This window comes from Lipophrys pholis, assembly GCF_963383615.2.
Source record: "Lipophrys pholis genome assembly, chromosome: 18".
NCBI classification, from domain to species: domain Eukaryota; kingdom Metazoa; phylum Chordata; class Actinopteri; order Blenniiformes; family Blenniidae; genus Lipophrys; species Lipophrys pholis.
Window position 1 is genome coordinate 24069354 of NC_137646.1, and position 22793 is coordinate 24092146.

At 43.3% G+C, this 22793-nt stretch overlaps 2 protein-coding genes across 3 annotated transcripts; one reads left to right on the forward strand and one right to left on the reverse strand.

Moving 5' to 3' along the window:
• Positions 1-90: 90 nt before the first annotated feature.
• On the reverse strand, positions 91-6444 carry rgp1 (GP1 homolog, RAB6A GEF complex partner 1). Its single transcript, XM_080486838.1, has 9 exons — positions 6281-6444; positions 5985-6100; positions 4974-5107; positions 4792-4875; positions 4539-4688; positions 3359-3505; positions 2723-2850; positions 2470-2647; positions 91-1036 (listed from the first exon to the last, which is right to left on the reverse strand). Exons 2-9 carry the CDS (start codon positions 6098-6100, stop codon positions 813-815), a joined length of 1161 nt encoding a protein of 386 aa, XP_080342964.1. The 5' UTR covers positions 6281-6444; the 3' UTR covers positions 91-812.
• Positions 6445-7173: 729 nt separating this feature from the next.
• Positions 7174-21130, forward strand: gba2 (glucosidase, beta (bile acid) 2). Of its 2 annotated transcripts, XM_080485999.1 has the most exons (18): positions 7174-7236; positions 7474-8049; positions 12135-12226; positions 12805-12920; positions 13295-13513; positions 14454-14693; positions 14795-14897; positions 16222-16375; positions 16572-16697; positions 16796-16980; positions 17628-17732; positions 18096-18203; positions 18294-18445; positions 18540-18646; positions 18825-18967; positions 19082-19197; positions 19571-19762; positions 20328-21130. In XM_080485999.1, the coding sequence occupies exons 2-18, from the start codon at positions 7856-7858 to the stop codon at positions 20550-20552; spliced, it is 2577 nt and encodes an 858-aa protein (XP_080342125.1). In that variant the 5' UTR covers positions 7174-7236; positions 7474-7855; the 3' UTR covers positions 20553-21130. The 2 variants fall into 2 exon arrangements, with proteins under 2 accessions (XP_080342125.1, XP_080342126.1); XM_080486000.1 differs by lacking the exons at positions 7174-7236; positions 7474-8049 and adding an exon at positions 10246-10673.
• The last annotated feature ends 1663 nt before the right edge of the window (positions 21131-22793 follow it).

The window sequence follows — 22793 nt, forward strand, 5'->3', positions numbered from 1 at the left end:
GACAGACGCTCGCCGCTCGCCGCTCTCCAACAGGCGGTTTTTATAAACGTCACGAGTGAAAACTTTGAAAATGAATGTAGGAACGATGTTCGCCTGTGAAAGTTTATTTAAAAGACAGTTTGAGGAAACAGCAATCTTTTTTTTTTTTTATTTAATCTTCAGTATTTAACAGTTAACACAGTTAGCAGCTAAAATAATAAGAACTCATTCTAACGAAGATTTATTTTAACACTAAAAGCATAATTCTATACTTTTCTCTTTAGTGTTTCCAGATGTTTTAATAATGAACTAGTCTCACTTTCATTCCAATAATCTCTTGTAAATATCAGCAACTACTTCCATACAATAAAATATATTTCTATTAACTTCGACCTGTTTTTCTGCTGTAACTCGTGTGATATCCAAATAAAGGTCTTGAATATTGTCGCTGTTCGCCTGTGGTTCCTACGACCAGCTGGAAATAAAGCAGGTATATATATATATATATTATTCAACAAAAACAAAACAACAGCTTGTATTAGAGATGGTGGTTTGGTAAAAAGGGAAATGAAAGGAGTGGGATCTAAAATAAATAGAGTTCATCAGTGTTCGGACGCACAGTCTGACGTGTTCCACCTTCAGCTGTTCAGCCGGTCGTGACGTCCACTGGCTCTGGAATAGCTTTGTGTTGCTGGAATGTGAAGCACCGAAAGAGACGACACACACTCACTCACTCACTCACACACACACACACACACACACGATGATGCACAGGTGTGTCGGCACCGTGGAGGAGGTGGTTCCCGGTTGGGGCGACCCGGTGCCCAGAGGGGTCAGATGGTGATGCTGTTGGTGCCGGTGAACTGGGACACGTAGGAGGCCAGGGCCGGGTTGGTGGGCAGGACCTTGATGGGCAGGTTCCAGCTGAAGGTGTCCACGTCCACGTGCTCCGCCCCGGCCCACACCGTCACCTCCGACTGGTTCTGCAGGACGGTGGGGGGCTCCATGGGCTCGCGGGCCGTGACGAACTCAAAGTGCAGGCGCCACCTGAGGCTCACTGGGCGGAGGAAGGAGAGAGAAGCGTCCAGAATAATCATTTATTATGTCACGTTTCACTATTATTGCAGGTTTTGTCCTTGTAGCTCAGCACCTTGTACTTAAATCAAATGTTTATATATATATATGACACCATGTGACCTCCATGATTGATCCTGAGTGTTTACTGTAGTTTTTATTTCTATAGCCGGAGTTTACTCTTGATTTTTCTTGGGTTTACTCGAGGTTTCTTGGCACAGAATTAATATATATATATATATGTGTTCTAATATTGAACTTGTTAAAACATATGGTATTTGTTTCTGCATATAATTCAGTGGCCTCTAAATATTGCAGACGGTTAAGGGACCGTCAACAATTTGTTGTCGATGCGTAAAACGAAAAGCAACAAAACCGATTAAAAAAATTTTTTTTAACAACCAATATTTGTAATAAAACGTACTGAATGGACTGTGCATCTTATTTTGCATTTTTGTCAGAATCAGTGCATCCAGGAAGTAAATCAGCTTCTGTGTGTTTAGGGATGCAAAACAAAGTGCGAGTCTGATTGAGTGTTTTTAGGTGTGTGTGTACTAATTTAACCAGGGTTTTCTTATATATATATATATATATATATGTTCTCTAAGGTTTACGTAGTGCAGTGGTTAGTACTCTTGCCTGACAGAAAGAATTAAGCAGGTTCTAAAGCCAATATCATAATTTGAGCCATAGTCATAACTTTGTGCTGAATATCTAATAAGTTATTACATAAGGAGTCAACTTTTCTTTTAATCTCTAAAAATGTAGTAACTGTAGACAATAATGCAATAATTACTAATTATCAAGGAAATAACAGCTTTTTTTGCAGGTTTTCTGCAGCTTGTCGATCAAAACTACGTATATTGGCTGGAATAATGGCCATACTCCTTCATTTAGGATACTCCTCCTTCAAAGTTATTACTTTACTGGCTTCATTACATTCAAAACCGACAGAATTATTAGTTTTGTTTGCGACAGGGTTAATTCACGAGGACTCACATTACTGTAATGATGTAGTTGTTTTAAATATTTACTTCCCCAAGTATTTGATTATACTCAAGTATAATTTACGGCATGTAATCGATGCCACTACTTCTAAAAATCACCAGTAACTATTGAGTACAACCACATTTTGAATGAATATAAAAAACCTTCTGATTTACTATTGAATACTTTTTATGTATTTTTTTAATTAATGTGTTTTAAATGTAGATATTTTATTGATGCTGATAGAATTATGAGTGAATTTCCCTGTTGTGGGACAAGTAAAGCAGAATCTAACTACCTGCGAATGACACTAAAGTTTGCTCAAGCGGACGGTTAAGACTAAAGACTTGACCGTGACATCACAGCGGCAGCGATTACTGTGGATGTTCTGGTCTAACACCACTCAGCGGCGGACGTTTGGCGACTGACCGATGTCTGTGCTGAAGCCCGGCGTGACGTTGAGGGGGATGGGCAGCGAGAAGTGGCTGGACGCCGTGTGCAGGCAGGACTCCAGGTGCCGCCCGTGTCCCGTCACGCTGACCGCCTGCCCGGGTCTCCGCCGGTACAGCTCCTGGATCTCCTCCTCGCTCTGCAGGCTCACCGAGTACTGAGGACGACGCGCAGAAGGTTACAGCAGGTCCAGATTACGGGCGCGAAGCGGCGGGCCGGGCGGCGAACACACCTGCAGGCAGGGGATGTCGCCCTCCGAGAAGTTAAAGGTGCCGATGATGTCCTCGCCGAGCCGGTACACCGTCTTGAAGATGCAGAACTTTGCCACCTTCCCTCGCATGTTGGTGATGTTAAACATGTCTGAAGAGAAGGGAACAGTTCAGATTAAAGGTTAAGTTCAGCTCCGACACTTCAATCATCCCGTAGGAAGAAAAGAAAACGTGAAGATGAGAAGTATCGGTGTATAAAATTGTTCTGTCGTTCTGTCTCGTTTCACCTGTTTTATGGGCGTCTGACTAAATACGGTGCAACAATATCGAGCTGCATCAGTTTTTATGAGATTACATCAGAACCTTTTGTCATTTCTCATCAAAAATGAGAAAAATCAATAAAAACTCGAGTGAAAAAGGAAAGAACCTTTTAAATTAGTGGTGTCAAACTGATTGTAGTTCAGAGGACACATGCAGGACATTTTCATCTTGAGCGGGCCGGACCGCTAAAGTAGTGTCATGACAACTTTAAACTTTAAATTGAAAGTGTGTTGTGGCGCAGAGTACACGCGATACAAACGACTCTTATTTTTAAACAATTACAACAGAAAATGAGGACAACCCCCCCCCGGAGAAGCGCGAGGGAGAGTCTGGCTTACGGGGGCAGCGTCTGGAGGTGGTGACCATCAGCATGTCCAGGGCGCGCTCCAACGTTCGAGCGTCCCTGCGGCTCGCCTCCTCCTCCTCCAGGAACGGGTTGGACGGGGACACTTCCTCGTCCTGAGGGAACGGAGCCTCCGGCATCCCTGGAAGTCACACAGGAGGAACGTCAATGACGTGACACTGGGGGGGGGGGGGGGGGGGGGGTGATCCAGGTGAGGAATAATAACATCGACAGTAAAAGCAGAATGATAAACTGCTGATTTGAATCTCTCACAGTCAGAGTGAGCTTCTATTTTCAATTCTGCTAAATATACAAGACACAGGAGAATGGAAATGTGATCTTGCGTGCGGTGAAGACAAACCAGTTAAAATACAGAAATAGAGAATATAGACAAAACACACATCACCCAAAATAGAATAAAAATAAGAAAATAGAAAATATAGACAAGAAAAACATTTTAAAATCGAAGTTAAAAAACAGAAATGTGCAATTTATTATACGATATACCCTGATGCACAACATGATACAATTTACCCCTTAAATGTGCAAAATATCCCTGAAATGTAAAACAGATTGTCGCAGCAGAATAAGCTTTAATCGTCCATGGATGAGGGCAGATGATCCGTGGGACTTGAACCCGTGTCCACTGCAGGAGCAGGAAGTTCACCGTCTAGTTTCTAGTTGTGTGTTATTTGCTTCAACAACAAGAAGAAGAAAACATGATGTTCTCTCATCAAACTCATCAGGAATGCTCCTTTAGCTTTGAAACTGTGACGTGTCTTTAAGTTGCATGAAAATCGCTCCTCAAATAGAACAATTATTCTGAATGTAGGAGCCATTTTTGCTCTTATTGTTGGCATGTTTGGTTAATTCTTGTTGCATTATTTGGACACTAGGTGGCGGTAGTTAGACACAGGTTGTATTTTTAGAGGGTAAAGGCAACAGCAGACAGAAAAGTCGGACAAAGATACAACTTTCTATAAGAAAGATGTTTATCCTTTGCTTCCATCAACTAAACTGCAGGTAGACTAGAACTCCTGCTGCGTGTGTGTACTAATGGCAAAAACTGTGACATTGAAAAATTGTCATTACTATGACTAATTGTAAATTTTATTATCACAGTTAAAGCAGGATGAGAGAATTGAGCAGTGGCAAGGAAGTGAAATGATTCCCACCTTGCAGGACCAGCACTCTGAAGGGGACTCGCAGTAGTTTAATGGGCGAGTTGACTCTCTGACAGCCGATCGTCAGCTTGTAGACGTATTTCACCGCCTGACCGCGGAAACTAGGCGGTCCGTCGATGGGCACCAGCTCGCTGTACGAATCTGGAACGGAGAGAGGGAATCACACATGAAACTATTTTAAATGTACAGCAACCTAAAATTCACACAATCGATAAAGAGAGTTTAAAACCTAATTTCCACGTACAGGTTTTACTCTCTCCGGGATCCAGGCGCAGGTCACAGAATAATATCTTGGGCGGCGTGTCCAGCACACACTGCCCTCGTTCTCCTGGGGGAGTGAAAACGGGTGGAGTAAACTTTCCGACACAGTTCAATCTTTGTCGTATGTTTGGTTATTTAGTAGGAAACAAGTCTGAGCACGCTCACCTCTGCTGGGAATCAGCACCGTGTCGCTGTCGGCCTGGACGTCCTGCTTGTGGCCGCGGGCCGGCAGCGCCACTCTGTTCTCACTGGCGTGAAACTGACAGTGGATCTGAGCGCTGGCCCACGCCAGCATCTCACTGTGACACAGCCGGAGAGCAAAGGTTACACCACGGCACTTTGACTTGTGCTGCTGAGATTCCAGTTTGTGCCACGCGGGAAACCAAACAATTGGTTGCATTTACACGGGTAGTTTTTTTTTTTTTTTTTAAACTGAGAAGTCTTGAAAATTTTGAATGAACAGGCCTGTTAAATCGTGTCGCTCTATCACACACATCACACTATTATCATTGTTGACCAATATTTGTCACTGGAAAAATTATATACAATATAAAAAAAACAAACAATAATTGGTCTTTAACACTTTTTAAAATACAAATATAGAGTTTTGTAAAATATATTCTTGTCATTTTCTTTTCTTTCTGTCAAAATAAATTTGATTTTAACCAATTAGATACCCTTTTATCTTCCCTCAATAGTATCAGTGTCATTTTTATAACAATAAAACAATAAATAAAGAATAAAAAACAGACAATGTGTTATTTTTGGGGAGGGTTTTTCACAGCCTGGTCAATATTTAACAGGAGCTGCATTATTTGTTGTACAATGACACGTTTTTTTTTGTTATATATATATATATATATATATATAGCAAAAGCAGCAACAGCAAAATAAAATAAAGAAATATTATAAATACTACAAAATACTATAAAACTAAAAATGTGATTTCAGGTGAACTTAATATGAGCTTCTCTAAACTTTTATGCCAAACTGTTCAACGTTTCAGTACTTTTTGCACAACTTGCTGTTTTCTAACCACGACGCTTTTTGTTGTTGTTTATTTTTCGGCGTAAAGAACCGATCCATTATTTACATTTCATTATAAATGGGTCGATCGCGCAAATCGCTCCACATTTGTCCAGGTGAGCTGGTTTGGTGAGGAGGGTGAGATCCTACCTGCTGGCTGAGGTGGAGAGATGAGACATCGGGTTGGTGAAGGTGATGAGACACTCCATGAGCTCCCCGGCGAGAAACACGGGGCCTCGGGCCACGGAGGCGACCACTTCGATCATCTACAGACATAAAACAACAATAATACGTTAATAATTTAAACATGAGACCCACGAAATTGTGACAGTGAGAACATAAAAGTTATCGTCTTTCAATTTGCCGTTTCGTATCCTGCTGTATTCAAACCTGTTGGGCCCTCTTTGCTAATCAAGGCTGTCTAAAATATATATATAACAACATACCTCAGCCGGAAGTGTAACCACAGTTCGAGGAATGCTTCGTAGTATCCTCGAGGAGACTTTTAGTCACTTTTCTGTTACAGGAACACCATATTTAAACATCTTTTTAGACAATCCAGCTAATGTGGTCAGCTAGCACTCCAGCTGCAGTAAACAACACTGTCCATGAAGACGAGCCACTGCTGAGCGACCAGTAACTAACCCGGAGAACAAAACCATCGATCAAAAAGGATGTCAGCGTGCAATTTATAAATCGTTTTTTTTTAAATACTTCATAATGGAAATTCATAGCGGGAATGAATTTCAAACTCGTGTTTGAAAAAGACTTAGCCAGCAACGACAATGTTAGGAATAGTTTTTGGTCGGCCACTTAAAAGCCGTCCCACGATTCGGGTAGTGAGAGGAATAATGTCGCTATGGCAACAGACAGCCGTCCCGAGATAAAACAGCATGAAAATAATAAAAAACTTTAAATATTACCGGTTCTCATTGAACTAAAAATAGAATAAAACGTCTACTTATCACAAGTGATGTAAACTGATCGGAGGAGAACTTGTCGAAATGAACACAATCCCCCCATTTACAGTCCAAATGGTATAGCTCAAGCAGCTTTCGCGTCTCTATTTAAACAAGTTATCCCAGCGTCATGTTTGTCAGGCACATCTAAGGTCCAGATTCCTTCAATTGTCACTCAATTTTGCAGCAGCAACAATCACATATTTCATTATTTATCATCTATAAATACAGTAGTTTGTTTAACCGAGGCTTGGATGTGACAAAGTAATAGAAAAGAAGAAGTTGGTGGGGCAGCTGAGGAGACGTGGGTGCCTGACAGACGCACTGAGGGCGAAGTTAAACCCTCTGGTTATATTGTGCACGTCGAATGCCGAGCTAGCAGAAGCTACGGGGTCCAGCCAGAGGTCGGACTGGAGCTGCAGGCAGTTGACAGCGTCGCTCCGGTATGTATTCAACAATGATCTCCTTTATAGTTTGGTGTTCGCTGCTTTAAAAAGACGCACCCCGGTCCTTATTTAACAGTAAATGTTTGTATATGACAAGGCGCTGTTGTGCAGGTCAGCCTTCTTGCCGCTCAGTCGGTTACAGAGATGCTTTCTGGATTTTGGCCCTGCTGAATCTGGTGAAAAATGATCGCCGGGTTTTCTCAAGACATTATCCCATTTCTGTTCTGATCGCAGGCTCCCTGGCTCCCAGACTGCGGCATCTGAGACACTTCCTGGGGCTGTCATCCAGCAGGATCCGTGCCAGAGGGGCCAAAGAGGTCGAAAGTGGAAGATCCAGATCCAGGACTCCCCTGGGGGGGGAGGGGAGGCAGGAGGATACTGAGCAAAACTGTGAAATCTGAATAATGGCACTGGAACCTGCAACCCGGGCGATTAGTCGGTTATTGCACAACCATGAGGAGCTTATCAATCTCACTGGAATAGCAGTTTACTGGACCTTGTGAAACCTACTGTAACCACCTCATCCATGGTGAAGACTCAACAAACTGATTCTACACACACACACACACACACCCACGTTCACTGCTTGAGGCTTGCCTAGAGATACTGCACAGACATGACTTCGGACTGGGGGGAGAAATCCACGGCGGACCTCATGAGCAGGTACGTGCCCAAGGAGACGGGATACGGCGTGCCCAAGGACGGCTGGCGCATCTGTCTGGCGCACGAGTTCAAGGAGAAGAGGAAGCCATTCCAGACGAAGGACGTCTCGCTGTCCAACGTCCTGGATCACATCGGCCTTGGGATCAGGTGAGGCCAACCACAACATGCACGCCATCCATCCATGCATTGGGATTCACCGACCGATCAATGTCTTTGTCTTATTTAAAGAGTCACTTGTGCAGCTTCAGACAGACAATAAAAAGCTCCTTATATCAGCTTTAAGAAATGCATAATCCTCTTAAACTGTAGTTTCAAAGTGTGGCGTGGGCCTCGACCGGTGGTATACCGAGAGCTTTAGGTGGGGCAGGAAAAGTACTTTTCACATAATTGCATTTCATTTAGTTTTTTTTAGGAATGGAGGGTAAAACCATCAATTAATCTATCACCTGAATTTAACGTAAATGTCATATTAATAAGTGAAATCATAAAATAAGCTTTGGTAAATCAGATAGTTTAGAATCGAAGGCGTCTCCCAGTGTGAGAAAAGCTTTTTAATGCATAGGGATCTCAACAAGGCGTGGCTTTTGTTCCGTTACTTCGATCAGTCCGAACACGTCGTCTGAGGTTAATTTGTAAACTGCTTGTCGGTGTGTTTGTGTGTGTGTGTGTGTGTGTTTGTTTGCCCTCTGACAATGGATCGACGGCCCTCACCGACGGCCAGCCGGGATCGGCTCGTGCACGAAGCCACATTGAGTCTGGATTGTCAGCTGTGAACTGCACAGGCGGCGTTTCCTCTGGCGCTTGAGTCGACGTTTACCGCAGCAACCCTCTATTCAACCCGTATACATGTGACCGAGGTGGAGCGCCCGGGGAGGCTTCAACCTATAGTGTCACGTTACCCGTCGTACACCTGAGAGCCGTACTGCCACGTGACTGTCGTCCAACTCTACGTACAGCATGGAGATCACTCGTTTTACAACGGAATCGTGCCGCTGCCATGGAGTTCTGCGCTCGTCTCATTTATCATCAATAGAGCCGTATCGCAGATCCAGGTTAACCTTGTAGATAAGTTACACCCCTGACTTCAAACTCGCCCACAAACAAAGGCAGTAAACCAGACGGATCATTCACTGTGTCAAGAGTTCTTCAGTTTGACAATCTTCTATTCCTAAGCTGAACGTCTGCCTGTAGAGAGAGAGGAAGGAAAAAACAAAACTCTAATCTAACACAGATCTTTGTTTGTCTTCCAAACTGCCTGCTGACATCTGAGATGTAAAGTAGCAGCAGCAGCCGGCGGCTCTTACTGTTATTTCAATCGCGGCTCAACAGAGTGGCAACACTTTCTGAAACAACGATGAATTGAGAGGATCGACGAAGTGAGACGGAACGAGCGTAAATAGAGGACAAAAGCTAGAGCTACACTCGGTAGAGCGCAGACATTGGTCAACGCCACGCGAGTTAGCGTAGCTGGCATGATAGCCGTGAGCTCATAGTTAAATTGGGTCGGGTAGCGACATCACCGTGTGGGACACTGAGCAGGGAGCGTCTCCATGGCAACTGACGCTGATCTCCTTGGATGCCTCTCATCCGCTTTGTATGCGACATTTTATCTCGGTTCTTTTTAAACTACTTTCAGTAACGGTTCGCCTTTAACATCTCCAAATCATATTGATTGGTCCTTTTAATGATGACAAATCATCCCTGAAAAGTTCACGCAATTCGTGTGAGTACCTTCTGCTAAAAGTTGGTCACAGACATACATACAAACCAATGGATGAATAAATAAATAAATACACGCGGACGAAAACACAACCTTCTCCCCCAACGTTCGTTGTCGAAGGTGATAAATGACCCATTTACATGAGTTTCTCAAGTGAAAACGCTCCATCGGAGTCGTAGGACTTTCAATAAGTTCCACCTTGAGAGCCGTTTTCAAGTGACTTGGCGCAGCGTTGTCGTGTAAACAAACATTATTAGTACATTATGTTAAGCTGTTTTTAGACTTTCATTATACAGTCGATTGTCTCGGTTAGAGAAATGATTCGGTAACTTTTGCACATCATTCAGCAAACAAAAAAACAAACTACGGGGTTTTTTTTTTCTTTCTTTCAGATAATTAACCAAATCGGCTAATGAGAAAGCAGCGTTTACAGCTTGAAAGCAGCGTTTATCTTTATGCAGAGGCGACGCCGTCGGCGAGGAACCTCGTCTCATAATGAGCGTTAAGCTTAAATAAGTCGACCTGAAAAAGAAAGAAAAAGAAAAAGTCCACCACGCCCTTCACAGATGTGACGGTTCGTTTCAAACTGGTTTTGTGGCATTTTGATTGTTTTCTCCTTCGCCGGCGCGTGTTGACGACGGCGTTAAAACCTGCAGCGCCTCATCAACACGACGGCGTCCGGGGACGGGACGGGACGGGACGGGCACACCGTCGCCGTGGCGCGCAGCTCTTCCAGAGACGCAACAATGCAGCTGCATTCATGAAGACGTGAATAGGACGAGGAGAACAAGCTATTGGGAGCCGCGGCAGGTTGTGCACTATCGTCAGGATCTCCTTGTTGTGGAGCTTGGCTGGAAGGCTCCCGGTCTGCGGATACGACCCGAAGCTGCACGTTTTGAAGCGTTTTTAACAGCGAAGCAGTCTCACAGAGTTTGACAGGAAGCTGAAAGCTGTGGTCGGCTCTGATGGTTGCCAGCCTTCCTCCCCGAGGGTCAAAATCTGACCAGCAGCCAAACCCAGGGCCGGGACAGCCGCGGGGGTTTTGCACGATGTCAGTAAAAGTTGTTTTAATTGGAGACGTTATTATTGTTGTTATTATGAGTAGTGGTAGTCAAGGTAGTTGTAGTAAGAATTTAAGCCTGTGGTTTTAAAAACTTGTGTTGAGGGTCACATAAAAAAATGCTCTTGGAAAAAAAAAAAGTGCAAAACCAACCATCTAATTATTTACACACTAAGAGAGACAGAAATACAGGAGAGATTTACAGTCCGTGACTTTTTAAATTCCATAATTGTTCCAGTGCTGCTTTAGTTTCTCATTTCATCCACTTATTGTTTTTAATTGCGCTCTGTTGTATTTGAAGTATAAAAGCTGCCATATAAATAAACTAATTAGTGCTATTGTTGTAGTTTTTTAGATTGCCTTACTGTTTGTCGCAGGCCAGACAGTTGGCTCCGGCCTGTTGAGGACAACCTGTAATGTCGTTTACAACCATAAACACATAAAAGGTGCAAAGCAAACCATAGAAATATATATATATATATTTATATATATATATATTACAAGTAAATGTGTTTTTTCTTTTTATAAGGGCAGAGAGCAAATGTTACAAGTGCACTTTTAATATGCGCTCTCATAAAGGTTGAAATAACTGACAACATATAATTTTGTCAATCAAATTAACTTTATTAGAATCACATTTATTTCAAAGTATTTTTGTATTTTATCAGCTCTTTTACCGATTAGACAATTTTAACCATTTTTTAAATTTGTTTTCACATTTTGTTTTAGTTTGATTTTATTTATGTCAATGCTTGTTTTTTCATTTTTCGTCTTGTGTTTTCCAGAAATATATAAAAAAAAGTATTGGTTATACATCTTAACAATTTAGATTTAATTTATTTTATATATGTCCTGCGGAGTCAATTCAATCAGGTTTTTGCCTTCGTTATTTTTCTATATATTTTATGTTTCCGGTTTTTCTAACATTATCTGAATGTAGTTTTAATTAAAAACTTATTTTATTGAACCAGTTTAAAGCTCTCTTCTTTTAAACCCTGTCTACCTGTCTATCTTTCAAAAAAAATACAAAACTTTCATTGCAGTTTGGGTGTCCGTTTCCACGGCAACCGCGCTTAAAGTTTTTGAAAATCTTGTCAAAACACAACTTTTCTGATACGAACGTTACGTAAGCAAGGCATTATTTCTGTTGGACATCTTTGACGCTGCTACCTGGAAGATGAGATCATTCAGTAGTTATGGGGAGGGTTTTTTTTTTCACTCTGACTTCCTTTATGCAGCTGCAACAATTTCCCCCTTTTTCCTCTCTGCATGTGTGCAAACGGCACACATAGGATGAATGGAGCTGTTGAGTCATTACAAAACCTTCGTTCACCCATCGATCACCTTTAACGTGCGACCCCAGAGTGCAGCCGTAGTGTCGATATGTTTTCCTCGCCTGCATTCCTGGTGTGTTTGACTTTCGGGGAGGTAATCAGGACTGTGTTCACGCAGGTATCTGAAGTGGTGGTACAAGAAGACCCAGGTGGAGAAGAAGGCGCCTTTCATTGACATGTTCGGCGCTCAACCACTACGTCAAATATACGGTGAGTTCAGGCCGAGCCCACAGCGGAGCCGGCGTTCACATTCTGAATGCAGCTCCTATCATCCGATATTCAAATGGGGGGGGGGGGGGGGGGGGGGAGCTGGAAACTTTGAATATGACCAACGAGACCATGTGAAAGTGTTGAAACGCCGAATAATAATATGACCCCTTTAACGTTACGGATTTTAAATTGGGATTTAAAAATGTGGTTTTAATGGGGCTTAATGCCACAAGAGGGTGCTAAATATTAAATCTGACGCTTCACGAAAACTAATAATCAATTAATGCCATTATTTTGCTAATCCTTGACATATTTATAATAAAAAATAAATAAAATGTTACATGAAATTTTTACATGATTTTTCAAGGACTCATTAAACTATCTGGAAGGATTAAAACGTTCAACATGATGAAACGTTTTTTAGGCTGAAATCGATTTCTACAGGAAAATAGATCTTTCTAGTTCTTTCTGAGGTGTTGGGTTGGATTTCTTTCAGCTCGAGGCACAATGTCTATTTTAATTTACGTTTCGGTTTCTCTTAACATTTGTTGTTTGCCCGTGTTGCCTCTGACCTGCAGGCGTACCGCTGGGTGGCATCGGGGGAGGCACCATCACCCGGGGCTGGAGGGGGGAGTTCTGCCGGTGGCAGCTTCACCCCGGGATGTACACCTACAAAACTGTCACAGCCAACCAGGTACACATTGACGGGACTCCTGGGTCGTCGCTTGGGTTGTCGACGTGGACGTGGATTAATCCACCATCCTGATTAATCACATTTTTTTTAAATTAGATTAACTCATCTGCCAGCTGAAAGTTTCTGGTCAGTCGTAAAGAGAAGTGAAACCTTCAAACAACCCACAGCCTATTGTGTGTTTCCAGGAAGGGGTGTGACTCTTCTGTTCTGGGGGGGGGGGGGACCTTCCCCTTTTATTGTGATTGTCACGATTCCTTTTGTTTTCTTTATTTAAAGCTCCAGATAAAAGCTGAGGGGACGTTCAAGTAAACCTAACAAAACAAAATTAAAAAATAAAAGATCTTCTTTCTCCTCTCTTCTCTGGTTCCTCCCAGTTCACGGTTTGTTTGCGCCGCGGAGGACAGACGGTTTACCAGCAGGTGCTTTCTGTGGAGCGCCCGCCGACGATGCAGAGCTGGAACTGGGGCTACTGCGGCGAGTACGCCTTCTACCACGCCCTGTACCCCCGGGCCTGGACCGTTTACCACCTGCCGGGGCAGAACGTCACTCTGACCTGCAGACAGGTCTCCCCCGTCATCCCTCACGACTACCAGGTAACTGTGGGGGAGGGGGGAGGGGGGGTTTAGAGACAGCCTGATAACATTCAGCTGCTTAAAACAAATCCAGCAGAAAATGGCGACGCCGTCCAGACCAGAGCAACAAAACAGCTTCCAGCTGAATCAATGTCCATTAACTTCCACACCAAACTGTCCCTTCTGCAGAACAATGACTCTGTTCTTGGTTTTCTGTGGCGACACGACCTGCAGGATAATAATGTCATTGTCACCTCTGACTCGATGGACTGCAACTGTGCAGTTCTGTTGTATCCGCCTTGTTACACATTGTTTAAATTTAGAGCTTAAACTTCGTCCCCAGTGCCGTTCTCCTCAACTCTATGGGGCCAAAATGACTATTACAACCTCCTCATGTGCAATTTTACTTTCACGTCTACTTTACATTTTGCAATATTACATAATATTAACTAATAATATTAGTTTTATACAGACAATTCTGCCTTCACTACCTCCGCAGCAACTACTCATACCGTTACTGGCAGCAGGACTGACACTGTTTATAATCTGCTGCTTCTCTAACTCTTTTTTTTTTTTTTTTTTTTTTAAATGTGCCTAACTGCCCCTCGGAGATGAATAAAAAAAAAATTCTCATTCGTCGGGCAAAATGTCAGTCACACATTGTGATTTGAGGATATTTAAAGTGTAAATAAACTTTGTTTATGTGCCATTAATGTGAGTAAACCTGTTGAAAACAACAAACTTGTCCATATTTCACTCTCTACATTAGAAAAACTCTAAATGAGACAAATTGCTTCCATTAACATAAAAGTCTTTACATTACTGACGGCCACAGTCTCTGCTCAAGATGCAGGTTGATTCACACAGGAATAGTGTCACTTGTGCGATAAAGGCTTAATGTTGTGACATTAAGTACAACCCAGAAGGTAAAGTCAACCATTTAATACTTTCTGTCTTTCAGGACTCGAGTCTCCCAGTGGCGGTTTTCGTGTGGGACATAGAGAACCGGAACGACTACGCTCTGGACGTCTCCATAATGTTTACAATGGTTAACGGGTCGGGGAGGAAAGACGACAAGAGCGGCGGCCACTGGAACGAGCCGTTCCACCTGGAGAAGGACGGGGAGGCGGTGTCGGGGGTCCTGTTGCACCACTGCACCACAGTGAACCCGTACACCCTGTGCATCGCCGCCCGAGAGCAGGTTTGGTCTGGTTCTCAAGGCGGGTGATTGATTTATGAGAGGAGACGGTGAAATCTGAGGACGTTGATTGAACGTGTGTGTGTGTTTGTGCATTTTACCAGGCGGACAGGGAGGTCAGTCACCAGACGGCGTTCACGCCAAAGGGAACCTGCAGTGGACTATGGAGCGACCTCCTCACTGACGGCCGGCTGGACTCTCCCACAGGTCAGTGATTCAAAACTAACTGTGGACATTCCACAAGAGACGCAACAAAATACATTCACCCTTTATAGGCCTCATTATTATACCTCCTAACTTCCAAACTCACCTGTTTTTTAAGTTGTTTGACTGGTCGTGTGACCTGTAGATCAAAATCTATTGGTACATACCATTTATGACCACTAGGAGTCAGCGTATGACAACAGAATGCTGCTACAGTAACACAGAAAATAACCTTATTACTGCAGTATTTCACTACAAGAGCAAGAAAAATGTAGCAAACCAGATCAAGCTGCACAGCAGCATTTAAAATAAACAAATCTATTAATTAAGACACTTTTAAAAGTCTCTCTTAAGGAGCCTCAAGCAGCCGTCTTGAAAGAATAAACTGGGTTCTTCAGTTACCTGAGTTCCTACGCTTCTCACCTGTGAAACAAACCTCCTGCTGACACACTTTCTCTTCTTTTAAATCAAGACTTCAAACACTACTATTTACACAGGCTCTCCAATAAATAATACATTTGCTTATTTTCTTGTGCTTTATATTATGCTTTTCTGAATCTCTTTGTGTCTGAAGTCAAGTCAAGTCAGCTTTATTTATACAGCACTTTAAAACAGTTGTGGCTGAGGCCAAAGTGCTTTCCAATAAAAGAGTAAAATAAAAAAGTACAGTAAAGAGTAAAAACAGTGAAATACAATAAACAAACAATAGATTGGCAACAATAAAACCAGGGACAGAGTCTCAAACATGGTTAAAAGCCAAGGAATAAAAGTGGGTTTTAAGATTAGTTTTAAAAGTGGACAGTGAGGGGGATTGTCTGATGGGCTGAATGTTGCTATATGAATAAATCTACCTTGCCTTAAAGGAGACGGCTCTTATATCACTTCTGCTTTAAAAACTGGAATTCTCTCAGGACTTCTGTGTACACGGTTGAGCGATGGCTCTTATCTCGACCGTGTCCACCGGGTGCGAGGACACAATAAACACACTAAAACTCACATTACACGTCGACTCGGCAGACATGGAGGGGACGCTACAGCTGAGTGACTTGGCAGGTGGTTTCCTGCTTTTAAAGATTATACAAATAGATCTAAACCAATTTGAGGCAAAGGGCAAATACAATCACAAGCCTTTAAACCGACTGACTTGAACTTGGTTCATGATTAAAGTCATGAAAGGTCAAACGTCCAGAGGTGGAACCGTTTTGCACAACATTTGACAACACTGAGTTGTTTAATGTTGTCTCAGTGTTTTTACTGTGTGGAGCAACGCTGTTGAGAATTTCTATTCCATCCCATTTATTTCTCCATTTCTCTCGTCCCCCTGCAGGATCCAGCCCTCCCACGCCGAAGGGAGAGAAGGTGGCGGCTGCGTTGGCGGTGGGCTGCTCGGTAGCGGCTCAGGGCCACAACAGCCTGGAGTTCTGTCTGGCCTGGGACATGCCAGGAATCACCTTTGGGTCTCGTGAGAGAGAACACAGCAGGTACATGCAGCGTATGAGGAGAAGAAGAAGAAATGAAAGTAGACGTCTCAACTGATCTGTCCTAACATAGAATGACAGCCTCTTCTTTTACCAAAGCTCCTAAAAGGATAATACTAATGGGGAAAAACAATAGATGGAGCCAAACTGGTGGAATCTATCAAATTAAACCTTTCGGTGTTTTCTTTTCTCTTTGCAGGAGATACACTCGATACTTTGGGAGCAAAGGCGACTCCTCACCCTCGCTCAGTCACTACGCACTGACACACTACACACAGTGGGAGCGGAGGATCGACGAGTGGCAGAGTCCCATACTGCAAGACGGGTAGGTCACGGCTCTGAGAGCGTCATGGCGCAGGACGGACCACGTGCGTTCACTCTGCAGGTAAACCCAGTTCACGCTTGTTCTCCCGTGTGTCGCAGTTCTCTGCCCTCCTGGTACAAGTCTGCTCTGTTCAACGAGCTGTACTTCGTGACTGACGGAGGCACCGTGTGGACGGAGCTCCTGGAGGACGCCGACGTCAGCGGCGGGCTGCGCAGCGAGGACGGCGGTCTGCCCGCTCAGCCGGACGTCATCAAGGAGTACGGCCGCTTTGCCTACCTGGAAGGTAGGCACGGATCATGAGGCCGTTTTAATATTTATATTATACCGTGAGTTAAAAATGTACCGTTGCGTCCAACCTTTTCAGATCTGTGTTGGTCTCCCCGTCTAATTTAATTCTGTGTGCCTGTCTCTTTAAGAGGCAAAGTGCGTATTCACAATGCATAACTAGTCCTCTGCTGTTGGGAGCACGTACACAAAAAGCACATAGAAACATGCGACATATTCAGGATTAATGTGCTTTGACTTCTATTAATGATTTGTCAAACTGTTTCTGCAAAAATCTAAAAAAACTGAAATATCTGTTATTCAAGGCGGATGGAATTTTCGTTAAAATGGGAGCACGTACTCAAAAAGTCTGTTGGAAAAATGTTTCCAAAACGTTTGCCAGTCAAAGCGGAATTAATCTACTTTTGATTTATTACCTTTTTTTTTGTGCAAGTATGCATGTGCACTCAAGCGTGTGTTTGTTTATAAATGTTTTTCCCGTTGTTTTGTCGTTTATAATACGACTCTAAACAAATCTTATTTTTATGAGAAAACTCAAAAGTCATGTCTGCGTTTTCACAAATCTTCATTGTTTAGGAACTGAAAGAAAGATCTGTTTATGCTCTCACACGGCAGATTGATAACGCACGTTAACCCGTTTTCCAGGTCAGGAGTACAGGATGTACAACACATACGACGTGCACTTCTACGCATCCTTCGCCCTCATTATGCTCTGGCCCAAACTTGCCCTGAGTGTGCAATACGACATTGGTGAGTAAAGTGACGATGCTGTATTATGAATTTAGACCAGGGTTTTTATTATGTGGGAGAAAAAGCCCCTCAACTCACCTCCACTGGGCTTGATAGTCTGCATCTGTGATACCTGTAACTCTAATTCTTCAGGTTGAAATAAATTCAGCTCGATAAAAGTATATTTTACAAATGTAATTGAAAGTTTTACATACAATTTCTTCTCATTTATGACTATTTTCCCCTCAAAGATTAAAATAAAAAAGGGAAAAAGCTCAGGAAAGGAAAGCCCCTCGATCTCCAGATGCTTCCACCAGGGGACTTCCGTCCTACACTTGAAAAAAAAAAAAAACCACAGTCGAATAAAAAGCCGTCTCTTTTCAGCTGGTACCGTGGTTCAGGAAAACCTGACCGAGCGGCTCCATCTGATGAACGGACGTTACTCTCCTCTCAAGACCAAAAATGTGGTGCCTCATGACATTGGAGATCCAGGTAAAAGAACAGCAATCATTTATTTTACATGTTGCCGATTTATCTTGGAGGTTTTTTTTTTCAGCAACGTATCCCAAATTATTCCTACAGACGATGAGCCGTGGCTGAGGCTGAATGCCTATCTCATCCACGACACTGCTGACTGGAAGGATCTGAACCTGAAGTTCGTGCTGCAGGTTTACAGGGACTTCCACCTTACCCAGGACCGTCAGTACCTGCAGGACATGTGGCCTATTTGTAAGGTAAAATGTATTAAACTGTCTCAGATACACAGAATTCAAGATGTGAGCGTCTCCAGATATAAAAGTTGTCACCTTTTTGTTGGGGCTTGTTCAGGCGGTGATGGCGTCCGAGATCAAGTTCGACCTGGACGGCGACGGTCTCATCGAGAACTCTGGATATGCTGACCAGACCTATGATGGATGGACAGTGACTGGACCAAGGTGAGAGTTCAGAGAGCGAGAGAGAGAGAGAGAGAGAGAGAGAGAGAGAGAGAGAGAGAGAGAGAGAGAGAGAGATGGCACCTGAAACGACCAAAAACACAAAGAAAAACTATTAGACAAGAACTTGGAAACAAACCAAATCTCTTATCGCATACATGTTAAAATGTGTACCTTGCAGTGCGTACTGTGGTGGGCTTTGGCTGGCGTCCTTGTGCATGATGTGTAAAATGGCCAGACTGGTGGACAGCGAGGAGGATTACCAGCGTTACAAGGACCTCTTGGACAGGGGCAGTGCTGCCTTCGATAAACTGCTGTGGAACGGTAACGTCATTCACTTGCACCTTCTTCAGCGTGTACAAAAACAACCTTCACTTAGTTAAATGTTATTCATGGTTTGACATGGTTCTGACTTTATCCCTCGCCATTTTTTTACAGGGAAGTACTACAACTATGACAGCAGTGGGAGAAGCCTTTCAAACACTGTCATGTCTGACCAGTGTGCTGGTCACTGGTTCCTGAAGGCATCTGGACTGGGAGAGGGAGAATACCAGGCAAGTGATTCAAAGGAGAAGCTGTTAAAGTACGAACCATACGACACAATAGCGTGTAGTTACTCCTTGGTTGTCAATTCCAGGGTAATTATCTATTTTGCTTTGTTTGATTTGAAGTTATATATTCACCTGCACTATCAGCTTTAATGTTAATGATTAACTCGGTGGAATTAGCACAAACCTACCGGTCCCTGGCTCCAATCCACCAGCCTTTTGGTTCACAGCCGAAGGCGTTGATCACAAGACAAACTGATTAAAATAGATATGTGTAACTGCAGGACTTCAAAAAGTCACGACAGCAATCGTCTTCCATTCAGACTCGGCGATCGTCTTGAGTTTTGTGGTCTCAGAATGGCTCTCCTTCTTCCTGCAGGCTTTCCCAAAAGAAAAGATCCAAAGTGCACTGAAGTCCGTCTTTGACTTGAATGTAATGAGCTTCGCTGGAGGCCAGATGGGGGCAGTCAACGGCATGCGGCCTGAAGGTGTGCCCGACCACTCCAGTGTCCAGTCGGACGAGGTGTGGATCGGGGTGGTGTACGGCCTGGCAGCCACGATGATCCACGAGGTGAGCATATGGAAACGACAGGAACGTTTGATGTGCCAATATAACTGCCTCCTGACTCTCGTCCCTGAATCCAAAAGGCTTGAGAAAAGGTCGTCAACAAACACTGAGGTTGCTTGTTCAGTGATTTCTTGATAAGTCAGTGTTGTGTAGTGTTGGATCGTTCACAGTGACCCTCCTAGAATGTCTAACCTGATTTAATTAATAATTTTAATAGCCCAAGTTGATGTCCTTTTGTCACACCACTGCAATAACCACGTTATTTACAGATTTACAGTCCCTGCGTTTGACTGCAGCACAGAACAAACATTTCTGCAGCAGTTTAAGCTCCAAGTAGCTCATCTGAGGGATCAAACCAACCTGCTTCACTGCTTTTTCTTCAGTGGACCACGTTTGATTGATACTGACCACTGCAGAATATATGAAAAAAAACCTCAATTGCACTTCTGTGCATGTATACTGGGACAAAGATAATAGTCCATTTACAGTTGTGTTATTTACTCCACACATCAATGGTCATTGAGTTGTGGCTGATGGATTAAAGCAGCTTTTCTTTTTGTTTTCCCAGGGCATGCGGGAGGAGGGCATGCGTACAGCGGAGGGCTGCTACCGGACGGTGTGGGAGAGGCTGGGCATGGCCTTCCAGACTCCTGAAGCTTACTGTGAGAAGGGCATCTTCCGCTCTCTGGCCTACATGCGGCCTCTGAGCATTTGGTCCATGCAGCTGGCCCTCGACACTTCGCAGAAGGGTCAGGCCACATCGTCCCACACTGGAGACACAGATCGGACCTGAGTCATCACATCAGATGAACTCTGCTTCCAGCACCTCTCTTATCCGATTACGACCTGGAGGACTCTAGTTTGATCGTTTACAGGCCTTGAATTTGTTTCCATACGGTTTATTTTGTTTTTTCAGGTGGGAAGTCAGAACATCAGTCATTATTTCAAGAGACAGTGAATCTCCTTCCAGTATGGTATTAATCAGGTTATTCTCCAAATGGCAGCCTGGGTGTTTAAAATGGACCTCGTGTTCCGGAAACGTACAGATCCAAACACGATATTTCACAGTTTGCAATCATGCCAATAATGAAACTGACTCACCTTTTATCATGTGTATAAGATGTTTTTCTTGACTTAAATTTTGAATGCCATAATAAGTGATGTAATGAATGGTTATAATTTCAAAAGTATAATGTTTATTTCTTCTGTTTCTTTTTTTTCTTTTTTTTTAATATATAGCATTGGGTGCCTTGTTGCATGTTGGCCTGAATCTACGATGTATAACAGTAGAGGCAACATTTACACCGTTTTATAGGATCCAGTATTCTTGACAATCGCTCTGAATAAATATGTCGATTACGACTCTTCATTTGTTGAGTGGTTGATTAGATTTTTGCAAATATGAGATACAGGTTGGACTGTGACCCAGTGATGTTGACATGAGCAGAGTTTCAAAATAAAGCAGGCAGCCTGCAATGAGGTTACAGCAATCTCCCACATGGGCCAACAGAGGTGTCAAGAGTTCAACCTCACACTCACCGCTGATGTGTGGACCAGAGGAGTATCCTGGAGTGTCTCGCCGTGTCATCGCCAAAAGATTGAACGTGAGGAGAGCCGTACTCCCTCGTGTCATGGATGGAGGAGTTGTTGTGGAGACTTAACATCCCGCCCGGTTAATTTGAAAAAAAGTAGTCATTGACAGTGGATCCAACATGGTCGTCACAATGTGAAAGCCAGAAGAAATATAAAGTCCGGCTTCTGTCAAGTGCATTTTCTCGCAAAAAATTCCATGGTTGGTGTGGAAAGAAACAAAGTGGAACACTTAAGAGGAATGAATTTGCCATTTGGGAAACAAATGTCAAAACCACAACAAAATAACCCAGAAGAATACGAGCTCTGGTTATTTGAATGTGAAAATGTATTAAACTGTGAAACATTTTGAAAGATCAACCAACTTACGTGTAACTAGTCGACTCTTTTCCAGATTCAAAAGAAACATTGGCTGGTTCTGGTAGTAATGGCTTCCAAGATGATGTTTGACCTGGATGGTGATGGTTTCATACCTTTCTTTCTCTTACCTTTTAATGCGAAATTCAAACATTCGTTTGTAGTACTTTGTTAAAGGCGTACAACAAAACTTTCACTCAGTTATATTGGGTTTGACATAGTTTTGTTAAATTATGTTTCATCACCTAAAAAATGGATTTTAAAAAAGCAGCAATGTAACCTGGAGCAACTGTTTGGATATGGTTTTGTTTTCATTCCTCTCCATTGTGTTCAGGGAAGTACTGAAACAATGAGCAGTGGGTGGGAAACCTTTGAAACTGGTCAGGGGTGTGGAGTAGGAGAATATCAGGCAAGTGGCTGAAACAGGAGGAGTCGATGAAGCACAGTCCAGGTTTCATGTGTTAATGAGCCAGAGCGCTCAGGACGAGGCTCAGCAATGGCTTGTGGTGTTTTGATGAGGCTCTCTGTGACGTGAAGTCGAACAGAGTTCAGACTGTTGCCGTTAATGAAGTGAATGTTGAAAGTCCAACCTGAGAAAAAGAGCACATTGCACGGAGAGAGGTGATGATTGCTCATCCCCACGTAAGGCAAATTGTCTGTTGTGAAATCTTCCAAGAAGTTGTCTCACAGTCGTCCCTGGGTGGGCTTGAACCACCAACCTTTCAGTTAACAGCCGAACACGCTAACCGATTGCGCCACAGAGACTTCTGAATGAAAACATGGGCGTGGCATTTTCGGGGGGGCGTGGTCAATGTTTTGTCCGACACAACGAAGCCCATGAAAACTATTGGTATCGGTGAGATCACTTGTGCACCTAAAAATGATTGAGTCACAAGTATTGGCCAACATGGAGCCACTGGAAAAGAAGCATCTCTTAAATGATAGGCTGTCGCAACTTGTCTTTTGTGAGCTGGCATTTGCCTCTTTGCTCTTTGACCCTGAATGGACTGAGCGGTAAAGAGCACTGACATATGCTTGTTCTGAAAAGGTAGACCAGGCTGCCGAAACCCGGGATCGAACCAGGGAC

Coding starts and splice junctions, on each gene's coding strand:
- rgp1 (XM_080486838.1), bottom strand. CDS start 6,100: ATGATCGAAGTGGTCGCCTCCGTGGCCCGAGGCCCCGTGTTTCTCGCC. Junction 5,108..5,984: donor CTCTCCACCTCAGCCAGCAG/GTAGGATCTCAC, acceptor GCTGTGTCACAG/TGAGATGCTGGCGTGGGCCA. Junction 4,689..4,791: donor TCCCGGAGAGAGTAAAACCT/GTACGTGGAAAT, acceptor TCTCCGTTCCAG/ATTCGTACAGCGAGCTGGTG.
- gba2 (XM_080485999.1), top strand. CDS start 7,856: ATGACTTCGGACTGGGGGGAGAAATCCACGGCGGACCTCATGAGCAGG. Junction 12,921..13,294: donor AAACTGTCACAGCCAACCAG/GTACACATTGAC, acceptor GGTTCCTCCCAG/TTCACGGTTTGTTTGCGCCG. Junction 18,204..18,293: donor TCATGACATTGGAGATCCAG/GTAAAAGAACAG, acceptor TTATTCCTACAG/ACGATGAGCCGTGGCTGAGG.